Raw genomic sequence first — 12371 nt, forward strand, 5'->3', positions numbered from 1 at the left:
AGCCACCAGAGCAGTTCTGAGGAGAAGGAGAGGGTTTCTGCTCCCTCTGGTCCTGTTTCATTTCCTTGGACCAACAAAACAACAATCTTTGAGAAAAATGGACCCTTACTCCTCCCTCTGGTCCTGCCTCAACTCCTCTGCCACCGAAATAACAAATTTTAAGGGAATTTGGGGGTTGCCCCTCCATTCTTTCCTGTCTCATCTTCTCTACCCTCTAAATACCAATTTTGAGGAAAATCGGGTGGTTTCTCCTCCCCCTTGTCCTGTCTCGTCTCCTCCAGACACTGAAATAACAGCTTTTAAAAGAAGCTGGTGGCTCCTGCTGCATCCAGTCCCCTCTTCTCTCTTCACCAAAATCTCTGCTTTAAACAGGATTTGGTGGTTTGTCCTCCACTTGGGCCTCTCTCATCTCCTCCCTCTAACAAAAGACCCATTTTTAAGAGAATTTGGTGCTTCCTCCTCCAACTGGTCCAACATTGCCTCTTGGCCCCACCCCTTGCTCTCCGGGGGGACCCACTTTCGGTTGAAAACCCTCTTTTCATCTCCACAAATCTCCCTCCTCTTCCAAACCATCTCCCCCCACCCCAACTCCACCCGCTCCCACCTCACCCAGAAGACTCCGAGATAGCCACCAACGACAAGTTTTTCCACCCAAATCATTCCTCCCGTTTTTCCCCACCTCGACCCTTCCTGCCTAGACGTTCCTCCTGCTCCTCCCAACATCACGGTGACACCGGAGAAGACCGAGTACCTCCTCGGCGACACCGTCTCCCTCCGTTGCGTTGCTCCTTGGTCCGAAGAAAAAATCCGAGGTTTCCAATTTTCGGGAACGAGCGGTTGGGCCGTGGACGTCCGGACAACAAAGAGGAGTTACGTCTATACCTTCAACCTGACGACGCTGAAGGAGGGCGGCTCGCACGCCTGCACCTACACCCTCATCAACCGCCACCGCCAACTCATTCGGTCCCGTGAGAGCAAATCCATCACCATCAGTGTCAAAGGTAGGTGAGATCTCGCCCCGTTGGCCTCCTCCCACCGATTTCCCCGCTTTTGGCCTCAGAAAGGGCCTTTTTCTCCTTAAATTCCCCCATGGCAAAGCCAAATTCCCCTCAGCTCCCCGCCAAAGTTCACAAGTTGGGGAAAGAAAACTGCAATCCGCCCCAAAACCCCACATCTGACGTTTCTCTTTCACCTTTCAGACCATCCGCCTCAACCCACCTTGACCTTGACGCCTTCCAGCGGCGTCGCCATTGAAGGCCAAGCCCTCATCTTCCTCTGCGCAGCCCCGGCAGGGGACGGGGAGCGGAGGTTTAATTTCTACAAGGACGAGGTCAAAGTCATCGACGGGGTTGAGTTGACCTTATGGAAGACTGGGGCCCAACTGCGGGTGGCGGCCAGTGTCCACAACCACACCGGCAACTTCAGCTGCGGCTACGAGGAGGAAATCGGAGGCCGGTGGATCCCGTCCTACCTCAGCCAACCCATCAACGTCCTTGTCAAAGGTAGCGCTGCATTTTTGGGCATAAATCCCACCAGGCTTAAGGGGTGCCAAAAATAGGAACAAAATTATTTTTTCCCAACTTTTTTCCCCAAAAGTCCAAGGAATTTTGGCAATAAATCAGCTACGGTGTGGAGGAGAAGGTGGGGGGGATGTGGGTGCTGCCACTCACGAGTGAAACCATGGACATCACCATCATGGGTAAGTCTGTTAGGTCTCCCAACGAGGTTTTCCAATCTTCATGCCTTAAATTGGTCCCAGAAACGGCAGAATTGTGAAAAATGGTGGTGGGGAAAGGATTGAGAGCGGCCGATTTCTGTCCTTTCCCAACGGAGGGGCATTTAAATGGCTTCAGCGCAGCTTTTGGGTCTTCTCCAACGGCCAAGAGCCGCTCTGGGAAGGTCTGCGGGAGCTCGGACTCGCAGGTTGACTAAAAGAAGATGGAGATGAGTTTGGGGGGTTCCGTCTTCCCCTGAGCAGGGACTTCATCTCCTCGAGATGATGAATTCCATCTGGTCATGATTTTCACCTCCTTGTGATGATGAGTTTCATCTCCTCATGACTATGAGCTTCATATCCTAGAGGTGACGATTTTTATCTCATTCATTTTCTCCAGCCACCAAAACAACTTTGAGGAGAATCAGGGGGTTTCTCCTCCTGCTGGTCCTCTTTCATATCCTCTGATTACAAAGATAACAAGTTTTAATAATATTCGGTCGTTACTCCTCCCTCTGGTTCAGCCTCAATCCCTCCTCCCACCAAAGTTACAATTTTTGAGAGAATTATGTGGTTTTCCCCTTTTTCTCTCTCGTCTCATCTCTACCCACAAAAGTACCAATTTTGAGGGAAATCCGGTGGTTTCTCCTCCCTCTTGTATTGCCTCATCTCCTCCAGCCACCAAAATACCAGCTTTTAAGAGAATCTGGTCTTTCCTTCTGCTTCCAGTCCCCTCTCATCTCCTCTCTTTACCAGAATATCCGTTTTTAAGAGAATTTGGTTATTTCTCCACCATCTGATCCTGCTTCATCTTTATTCTCCACCAAAACACCCATTTTTAAGAGAATTTGGTGATTCTCCTCCATCCCATCCTCTCTCATCTTTTCTCTCCACAAAAATACCCAGTTTTCAGAGATTTTGGTGATTTGTCCTCCATCTGATTGAAGTTTGCACCCCCACCTCCGTCACCACCAGGACATCCCCCCACACCTTCTCATCATGACCCTGAACTTCACCTTCTCACCATAAATCTCATCTCCCAATGCCCGACACCACCCTCTCTCCACTGCGCCTGTCACTTCCTCATCACCACGACGTGGCTCCTCCCCCAACCCCTCCCTTCTCCGTGTCTCCCCAGAGCTCCCTTCCCAGCCTGCTTTGCTCCTGGACCCCCCATCCGGCCAAGTCCTCGACGGCGACACCTTGGTCCTCACCTGTGTGGCTACCGGCCCCGTGGCCCAACGCAACTTCTCCTTCTACAAAGATGGTGACCGACAACTCTCCATGATGGCCACGAAGGAACGAGCCCGTTTCAGCATCCCGGTGGCCAAAGACACCTTCACCGCTGGCCACTTCACCTGCCGCTACGAGGAGAAAGTCAACGATAGGTGGATCCCGTCCCCCTTCAGCCAAGCCATGATGGTCACCACCCAAGGTGAGGTTGTGGAGATCTTGGGGACCTTCCTGCTGCACCCATATCTTGGGGTGGGTCCTCAGGGACATCATTGACATTCTAACGGCTCATCTAGATCCCAAAATTGGGGAAAATGGGGCTTTTTAGAGATGTCTCTGGGATACCAGGTGGCCCCCCAAGTTGGGTGTCACCAGAAGGGACAAGCGGGACACCAGGGTGGGGTTTAGGAGGTCACTTACTCTTCTTGACGGTCTCCCTCCCCAGCCCGGTCTCAGCTCCTCTCCTTGGTGGCCGATTACGTCACCGGCGGCGTCGCGTTGCTCCTGGGACTCCTATTGGCTGTTTTCCTGTGTCGGAGGTGGAGAGGTGAGTGGGGCGGGGCCACCACCCCCTTCCAGCTTTGGGGTGACTTCCCATGAGCCTTGCGGCTGATGGAGCCTCCCTCCTTCCCTCTCAGCAAGGCAGCACTCGCTGGAAGGGGTTCAAGAGCAAGGATAACCGCAGCACCTACCCTATGGCCTATGTCGATGGTGGCGACCCTTGACCTTGAAGGTGACCCCCAACTCTGCCCCCTAACTCCCCAACCCCTTCTCCAGGGGGATGGGGAGGACAAGCTTCTGTGGGTCCACCACATAGCACCGGTCAGTAAACGTTGACCTCAACTCCGCCTCCCCCTTCTCTCGTCCCTGCCCATCACGCATCCCAACTCCAAGATGGCTGAGAGCGTCGCCTGGGGGCGCCCTGATGGTTTTTGGAGTGAGGAAATGGCCACATGGAACTGAATTTGTCACTTTTGGGGTGAAATTAGAAGGGGGGGGTAATCTCGGGTCTTGCTCAACCAAGTTGGCCAACCCAAGCTTGCGCCCCCCAAGTTAGGCACCGTGACGTGGTTGACGCCACCCCTATGGGCCTCCTGGCCCCCAAAAGAGCTTTCTGGCCCTCACAAAATGGCCTCCTGGCCCACCAAAATGGCCTCCGGTGCCCTGAAATGGCCCATTACCCTACAAAATGACTTCCAGCCCCCTAACATCACCTTCTGCCCCCCCCCGAAGCCCCCCAACATGGTCTCCTGCCCCTCAAAATAGCCTCCTGCCTCCCCCCAGAAGCCCTCCTGCCCCACAACTTGCCCTCCTGTCCTCCCACAAGCCCTCCTGCTTCCCAAAATGGCCCCTTTACCCCCCTGTGGTTCCTCTTGTCCCTCACAACTTGCACTCCTGTCCCCAAAAATAGGTCCCTTCCCCCCCCCCCAAATTGACTCCTTCCCCCCCAAAAACAGCTGCCTGCCCCCCCACGTGTCCTCCTGCCCCTCGAAATGGCCCCTTTACCCCCTTGTGGAACTTCTTGCCCCCCTATGTTGCCTCCTGCTCCCCAAATGGCTTCCTGAACCCCCAAAATGGCCTCTTAACCTCCTGTGGAGCCTTCCGCCCCCCCCCCCCCAAATGGCCCCTCCCCCCCCGTGGAGCCTCTTGCCCCCCAAAATGGCCTCCTGATTCCCCTCCACAAGCCCTCCCGCTCGCAATGCGGCTTCTTCCCCTCCTACGGTACCTCCCGTCCCCATCTTGGCCTCCTGCCCGCTCCCCAGTGCCTCCCCCCATGGCACCGCGCATGCGCACACCGAGACCCCGAGGGGAGGGCGCAGCGCCATTGCACACGTGCAGGGTGGTTCTGTGCCTGGGGGCGCCGGTAACGGAGGCACCGGGAGCGACAGCGCTGGGGCCTCTATTTACCTGGGGGGTGCGTGGGGTGGGGGGACGGGACACAAATGCACACACACACACACACGCACCCCCAAACCCCTCTGGGAGTGGCACAGCTGAGGGGATTAACGGTCACTTCTGGTGGTGGGAGGTCACTCTGGGGTCAAACGTGAAGGCGGGGTCAGAGGTCACTCCAGCCGGGGCGCAGGTGGCAGCGTGGAGGTGGGGGGCGTTTGGGGGGCTCTGAGGGGTGCCTGGAAGAACTGAGGCAGTCCCAAAGAGTCCCGGGGGGTTCTTAGGGGGTACTGGGGGGTCCTGGGAGGAACCAAGAGAACTTGGGGGGTCCCAAGCGGGCGTGGGAGGGTCTTAGTATTGGGAGGTGCCAATGTGCTCTGGGGGGGTCCGGGGGGGTTCTTGTAAGAATTGGAGGGGAGAATCAAGGGGTCTGGCAGGTTCTTAGGAGGGTATTGGGGGGTCCTAGGAGCTGCCAGGAGGAATTGGAGGGTCTCAAGTTGCTCTGGTGAGGGGTACTGGGGGTCCCAATGTGCTAGGAAGAATTGAGGGGCCCTGGTGGGTTTGCAGAAGGACCTTGGGGGGGTCCCAGCAGACCTTGGGGGGACCCTGAGGAGGTCTTAGAGGATCCATGGGGGTCCCATAAGGAAATTGGGGGGTCCCAAGGGGTCATGGGAGGAGGGGAGGGGAGCTGAGTTGGAACTGAGGGGTGTCAGGGGGTGCTGGGGAGTGGCATGTGTCAGTTTGGAGGGGGTTGCAGGGGATCATGGGGAGGTCCAGGGAATATGGGGAGGGGGGGATATGAGGGCACTTCTGAGGAGTTTGAGGGGATTTGGGGGGCACCAGGGGCTGGGGAAACACACATCCACTCCATTTAAAAAGGGACATGTCCCTCAGGGGGCAGGGGGAGACTCACCCATGCTGCCACAGAATCCCAGAATCATCGGGGTTGGAAAAGATCTTGAAGCTCCTCCAGTCCAACCATGACCCTCACGCTGACCGTTCCAAACTCCCCCAGATCCCTCAGCGCTGGCTCAGCCCAACTCTTCAACCCCCCCAAGGATGGGGACTACCCCCTGCCCTGGGCAGCCCATTCCAACGCCCAACAGCCCCTTCTGCACAGAAATCCTTCCTCAGAGCCAGCCTGACCCTGCCCTGGGCAGCTTGAGGCCATTCCCTCGGGGCCTGGCGCTGGGGCCTTGGCTCCAGAGACTCACCCCCCCTCTCTGCCCCCTCCTGGCAGGGAGTTGCAGAGGGCCAGGAGGTCTCCCCTCAGCTTCCTCTTCTCCAGACTGAACCCCCCCAGTTCCCCCAGCCGCTCCCCAGCAGACCTGTGCTCCAGACCCTGCCCCAGCTCCGTTGCCCTTCTCTGGCCACGCTCGAGTCATTCAATGGCCTTTTTGGGGTGAGGGGCCCAAAACTGAACCCAGGAATCGAGGGGCGGCCTCACCAGTGCCGAGCCCAGGGCTCAGATCCCTTCCCTGTCCCTGCTGGCCACGCCAGTGCTGACACAAGCCAGGATGCCATTGGCCTTCTTGGCCCCCTGGGCACTCTGCTGGATCATTATCAACCCCCCCAGTCCCTCTCTGACTGGCAGCTCTCCAGCCACTCCTCCCCAGGCCTGTAGCCCTGCTGGGGGTTGTTGTGGCCCAAGGGCAGCCCCCGGCATTTGCCCTCAGTGAAACTCCCCCAGCTGGGCTCAGCCCATGGCTCCAGCCTGGCCAGGTCTCTCTGCAGCCTCCCCACCCTCGAGAGATCAACACCCCCACCCAACTGGGTGTCATCTGCAAACTGACTGAGGGGGCCCTCGATCCCCTCGTCCAGAGCATCAATAAAGATGTTAAACAGGAGTGGCCCCAGCACCCAGCCCTGGGGGACACCACTCGTGACCATCAGCCAACCGGATTTAACTCCCTTCACCACAACTCTCTGGGCCCGGCCATCCAGACAGTTTTTTACCCAGCGAAGCGTGTGCCCATCCCAGCCTCGAGCAGCCAGTGTCACCAGGAGAATGCTGTGGGAAACGGTGTCAGAGGCCTTGCTAAAGTCTAGGTAAACAGCACCCACAGCCTTTCCCTCATCGAATCAGCAGGTCGCCCTGTCGTAGAAGGAGATCAGGTCTGTCAGGCAGGACCTGCCTTTCATAACCCCGCTGACTGGGCCTGATCCCCTGCCTGTCCCTCACGTGCTCTAGGATGGCACTCAGGATGAGCTGCTCCATCAGCTTCCCGGGCACCGAAGTCAAGCTGACAGGCCTGTAATTTCCCGGATCATCCTTCAGACCCTTCTTGTAGATGGGCGTCACATTGGCCCATTTCCAATCTGTCGGTCCCTCCCTGCTCAGCCAGGACTGCTGGCAAATGATAAAAAGCGGCTTGGCCAGCACCCAGCCAGCTCCTTCAGCACCCTGGGCCGTATCCCGTCTGGTCCCACAGACTGGTGTGTGTCTGTGGGATGCAGCAGGTCACTGACTGTCTCCTCCTGGATTGCGGGGGGGTCGTCCCAACAGTCTCTGTCCTCTGCCTGCGGAGGCTGGATTCCCTCAGGACAACTGGTCTTGTTGCTAAAGCCTGAGGCAAAGAAGGCCTTAAGCACCTCAGCCTTCTCCTCGTCACTTGTTGCCATGTCTCCTCCTGCCTCTGGCAGGGGATGGAGACTCTCCCTGGACTTTCTCTTGCTACTGACATCCTTACAGAAACATTTCTTGCTGTCCTTGACTGCTGAGGCCAGATTAATTTCCAGCTGGGCTTTAGCCCTCCTGATTTCCACCCTGCACAGCCTCACAGCCGCTTTGGAATCACTATGAGTCTCTAGCCCCTTCTTCCAAAAGTGGTAAACCCTCCTTTCTCCCTGAGTTGCAGCCAAATCTCCCTGTACAGCCAGGGAGGTCTTCTCTGTTGCTGGCTTCTCTTAGAGCACCCGCGGACCGCCTGCTCCTGAGCCATTAACACTTTCTTCTTGCAGAGCCCCCAGACATCCTGGGCCCCTGTACCCTTCAGGATCGTCTCCCAGGGGATCCTGTCAAGCAGGTGCCTAAACAAGACAAAGTCAGCCCTTTGGAAGTCCAGGATGTCAGTCCTGCTCAGCCCTCTCCTGGCCTCTCTAAGAATAGAGAACTCTATTATTCCATGATCGCTGTGCCCTAGTCGGCCTCCAACCACCACATCCTCCACCAGTCCTCCTCTGCTCACAAAGAGGAGATCCAGCAGGGCACCTTCTCTGGTCGGTTCTCTCACCAGCTGCCTCAGGACATTGTCTGCCGCACATTCCAGGAATCTCCGGGACTGGTGCTGCTCAGCTGTGTTGTATTTCCAGCAGATGTCTGGGAAGTTACTGTCACGCACAACAACAAGGGCAAGCTATAATGCCTATAAAATATCTCATCCACCTCTCTGTCCTGGTTGGGTGGCCTGTAGCAGACTCCTACTAACACATCTGCCCTGTTGGCCTTCCCCCTGGTTCTAATGCAAAGACACTGCACCCTGTCTTCACTGCCCTTGTACTCAAGTGTACTCCAGAAGGCCGTGGCCAAGAGCACAAAGTGCCCGTGGGAGCAGGGCACCAGTGGTGACCCCCAGGGGCCAGTCCTGAGTCCAGTCCTGTTTAACTGGTGGGTTTGCCGATGGCAATGGGAAGGGATGGGATGCAGATGGGAAGCTCGAGGGAGCTCGTGACTTCAGGCTGTGACTCTGGGAGTGACTACGGACACAGTCTGGGGCAGGGGGGGCTGTGGGGGTTCTTGGGGTCTCTGCTTGACAAAAAATGTCTCTTCCTTTGACTTAAGCCCATCTCCACTGTGGAAAGTGGCCTTCAGAAGTGGTAAAATGGACTTAATATGCAGCAGAGGAGTGTATTTTATTTTTGATTGAACCATACCTTCTGCTGATTTAGCTTTCTGGCAATTAAACATCCTTCTGTGTCTGCGTGCAGCTGTGTGCAAGTACCAAGTACAGCAGGTGGGAGTTGGTGGGAAAGGTCTGAAAGATGCAGCTTCAGACTGTCATGGAGAAAGCTCAGGTGTGAACAGAGGTGCTGGAAGTGCCAGGGGGCTGATGAGAGAAATGTGGGGTTGGAGGCAGGGACAAAGATTGCCCCCAGAGTGTCTGACATGGAGGGTCTTGGCTTCCCTCCATGTTCAGCCTCTATCAGCAGATGCTCAGGACCAATATCCAGTGGAGTTTGCTGATGTCACTGCATGGGTGAGCAGAAATACAAGGAGCAGTGGAAAGAGAAGAAATTGTTTCTTATTGCCATGTAGGACTGAAAGCTTTTCCCTTTGCCTGCACGGCTGAAACCTCTCACATTCCCCCGTCAGAAGGGAGGAATGAAGTTCTGCCAGAGACTTGGCTTGTCAGGGGGATTTGCGTGTTCATGAGCCCTCTGGTGCCAAGTTCCTGAACTGCAGGTGCAGCAGAGGGGTTGGAGTGGCCTCTAGAGAAGGGCAAGTCAGCAGCAAAGCTCCAAGGCTGTGAGGGTGTCAGTGATGCCCAGCGAGGGCCATCACTGGAGAGGCCGGGCAGGGAATGAGGAGACAAGGTTCCTGTCCCTGGGGCTGGGGAAGCAGGAAGGCAGAGGCTCTGCTCACAGGCTGCCAATCCAATGTTGAGGGGCCCTGAAAGGCCTTGATGGGTTTCATCCCCAGGAGGGTCCAGCCCTGAGCCCATCCCCTGGGAACGGGGATCCTTTCCCTCCTGGGATGCTCAGGGCTCTTCCTGGGGCAGGGAGAGGCAGGGGGTGATGCCGAGGCAGGACAGCGGTCGGATCCCCCCAGGCTCTGTGGAGGGTGGGCAGGAGGCAGCAAAGTGCTGTGCCTGTAGGAACTGGTGTCCTCTCAGGGTCCTCAGGGGAAGCGACAGCAGCCATAGTCGAGAGGACAAGGATTTCAGTTCTGTTGGGGGGTGCCAGCCTCAGCCAAGGGCCCATCCCCACCACAGGCTGTCCCACACTTTCCTCTGCCTCTGCCTGTTTCTCTGCAGATTTTCACCCCACCCCTGCTGCCCCACCTCGCTCTGACCCCATCAATCTTCTGGCTTCTCAGAATTACTGATGACTCTCTGTCTTCACTATTTCCTCAAACACAAAACTGTCATTGTCTGTGCTCTGACAAGGGCTGTGAGATCCCCAGAACCTGTGCAGCTCCTTCCATAGGCCTGATAATGCTCCTCAGGAGCCTAAAGATGTCCCAGCCCCCAGCCTCCCTTGGATCCTCTATTTATCCCCATGTCCCAGCACTGAACTGCACAGCCTCCTGCTTCTGCTGCCTCCAGATCAAAACTCAACCTATTTCACCTCAATGTGGTGCACTCCCACTCCCTGCTAATTCCCCTCTTCGTTCTGTCTTTACACACACAGCTCTCTCTCTCCCAGCACTCTCATGAGTCTCAAAAACCCTTCTCCTACCCTTGCAGCAACGGGGCCTCAGTGCTGTAGCTTTCTTCTTTCTTCAGGCTCATGGTTATTTGCTGATGTCCATCCAAGTTTGCAGTGAAGGAAGAAATGAGAGGTGTCTCAGCCTCCCCATCAGCCCCAGGGCTGAGGCCAGCCATGGCATGAGGAGATGGAGGCCAGTGTCTCCCTGTGTCCCTGCTCCTGTCTCCAAGGCATCCTTATTGTCACTCCCAGCAAGCCCCTCTGTGCCAACCCCTCCCAGGAAAAGGTCCTGTCCCAGGGACTCCTCAGGCTTCTCCAGTTCCCCAGCTATAGAGAAACTTATCCTGAGCTGTTGTATTCAGTATCAGGTTTCTCTTAGACATTTCTTCCCCTCAATAAGAACCAATTTGACTGTTTGCTCTTCTTGGGGGATGTCTCTACCCCCAGGGAGCCTTTCTCCAGTAAAATGTTTCCATGCTGACTTGACCTGTCACTCCTACCCGCTCCTAGTTCTCTCCACAGGTCCCTGAGCTGGTGGTGCTGCTCTGCCAAGCGAGTGGGCTGTGGTGCCTGAAAGAAATGGGGAGACAGCCCCAGGCAGATCCCTGGGATCATTCTCCATCTCCAGGGCGTCTCGGCACCCACAGGTGAAGGCTCAACCCAGGCCCATTCCATAACTCATCGCTGCATGCCCCCCTCCCATGGAGAACCAAGCACAGCAATATGGCCTGGTGGGGGCAATTTCTTCAGCCTGACCTCAGCTTTGCAAGAAGAGCCCAACCTCCAGATATTGGGAATATTTCAGTTTTAGTTTTATTAGAGAGGTGCCACATGGGAGCCCAGCTGTACCATCGTGCCAGACACACGGGAACAGAGCTCTGGGTCAGACAGGCTGGGTCATGCCTCTGGAGAATTGGAGTGGGTGCAGACATGGACAAACATGTTTATCACAGATAAGATGACCAAAGCACAGGAGGTTGCCGTAATGAATGTGAAATCACTTCTGAAGAGACACGGGCAGGTTAATGGTGCTGAGAAACAGCTGATTGAATCAGCTTCTTCAGTGTCTGTTTAAGCTCCTGGTTCCTCATGCTGTAGATGAGGGGGTTCACTGCTGGAGGCACCACCGAGTACAGAAATGACACCACCAGGTCCAGGGATGGGGAGGAGATGGAGGGCGGCTTCAGGTAGGCAAATAGAGCTGTGCTGATTAACACGGAGACCACGGCCAGGTGAGGGAGGCACGTGGAAAAGGCTTTGTGCCGTCCCTGCTCAGAGGGGATCCTCAGCACGGCCCTGAAGATCTGCACATAGGACACCACAATGAACACAAAACACCCAAAAACTAAACAGGCACTGACCATGATAAGCCCAACTTCCCTGAGGTAGGAGTGTGAGCAGGAGAGCTTGAGGATCTGGGGGATTTCACAGAAGAACTGGTCCAGGGTGTTGCCCTGGCAGAGAGGCAGTGAAAATGTGTTGGCCGTGTGCAGGAGAGAATTGAGGAACCCAGTGCCCCAGGCAGCTGCTGCCATGTGGACACAAGCTCTGCTGCCCAGGAGGGTCCCGTAGTGCAGGGGTTTGCAGATGGCAACGTAGCGGTCGTAGGACATGACGGTGAGGAGAGAAAACTCTGCTGAGATCAAGAACAGAAAGAAAAAGAGCTGTGCAGCACATCCTGCATAGGAGATGTGCCTGTTGTCCCAGAGGGAGTTGGCCATGGCTTTGGGGAGAGTGGTGGAGATGGAGCCCAGGTCGAGGAGGGAGAGGTTGAGGAGGAAGAAGTACATGGGGGTGTGCAGGCGGTGGTCACAGGCGATGGCGGTGATGATGAGGCCGTTGCCCAGGAGGGCAGCCAGGGAGATGCCCAGGAAGAGCCAGAAGTGCAGGAGCTGCAGCTCCCGTCTGTCTGCGAATGCCAGGAGGAGGAACTCGGTGATGGAGCTGCCGTTGGACATTTGCTCCCTCACGGCACGAGGGCCTGTTCACAGAGGAAAAAGCATCAATCAGTCGGGACAGATTTCTCATTTCTCTCCATCCAGTTCCTCACGGGGCTGCTGGAGAACACAGAGCTGCCCGGGGAGAGCTGTGCCCTTCTGGAGGACAGGCTGCAGCCCAGCAGGACCCCACTGGGAAAGAGTCCAGTGCCCTAAAGATGGGGTGT

At 56.2% G+C, this 12371-nt stretch overlaps 2 protein-coding genes across 2 annotated transcripts; one reads left to right on the top strand and one right to left on the bottom strand.

Annotated features, from left to right (window-relative positions):
* The first annotated feature begins 1089 nt into the window (after positions 1-1089).
* On the top strand, positions 1090-3697 carry LOC141974239 (Fc receptor-like protein 1). Its single transcript, XM_074933573.1, has 5 exons — positions 1090-1133; positions 1240-1502; positions 2853-3149; positions 3393-3494; positions 3586-3697. Exons 1-5 carry the CDS (start codon positions 1090-1092, stop codon positions 3624-3626), a joined length of 747 nt encoding a protein of 248 aa, XP_074789674.1. The 3' UTR covers positions 3627-3697.
* A 7532-nt stretch (positions 3698-11229) lies between these two features.
* Positions 11230-12165, bottom strand: LOC141974240 (olfactory receptor 14J1-like). The gene has a single exon (XM_074933574.1). It carries the CDS (start codon positions 12163-12165, stop codon positions 11230-11232), a length of 936 nt encoding a protein of 311 aa, XP_074789675.1.
* Positions 12166-12371: the final 206 nt, after the last annotated feature.

The sequence above is a fragment of the Athene noctua genome, unplaced genomic scaffold (assembly GCF_965140245.1).
Source record: "Athene noctua unplaced genomic scaffold, bAthNoc1.hap1.1 HAP1_HAP1_scaffold_36, whole genome shotgun sequence".
NCBI lineage: Eukaryota > Metazoa > Chordata > Aves > Strigiformes > Strigidae > Athene > Athene noctua.

Bases quoted from the DNA above. Each gene is read 5' to 3' on its own strand.
- LOC141974240 (XM_074933574.1), bottom strand. From the start codon at position 12,165: ATGTCCAACGGCAGCTCCATCACCGAGTTCCTCCTCCTGGCATTCGCA.
- LOC141974239 (XM_074933573.1), top strand. From the start codon at position 1,090: ATGGCAAAGCCAAATTCCCCTCAGCTCCCCGCCAAAGTTCACAA. The intron at 1,503-2,852 runs GTAGCGCTGCAT...GTGTCTCCCCAG, and splicing joins CATCAACGTCCTTGTCAAAG to AGCTCCCTTCCCAGCCTGCT. The intron at 3,150-3,392 runs GTGAGGTTGTGG...CTCCCTCCCCAG, and splicing joins CATGATGGTCACCACCCAAG to CCCGGTCTCAGCTCCTCTCC.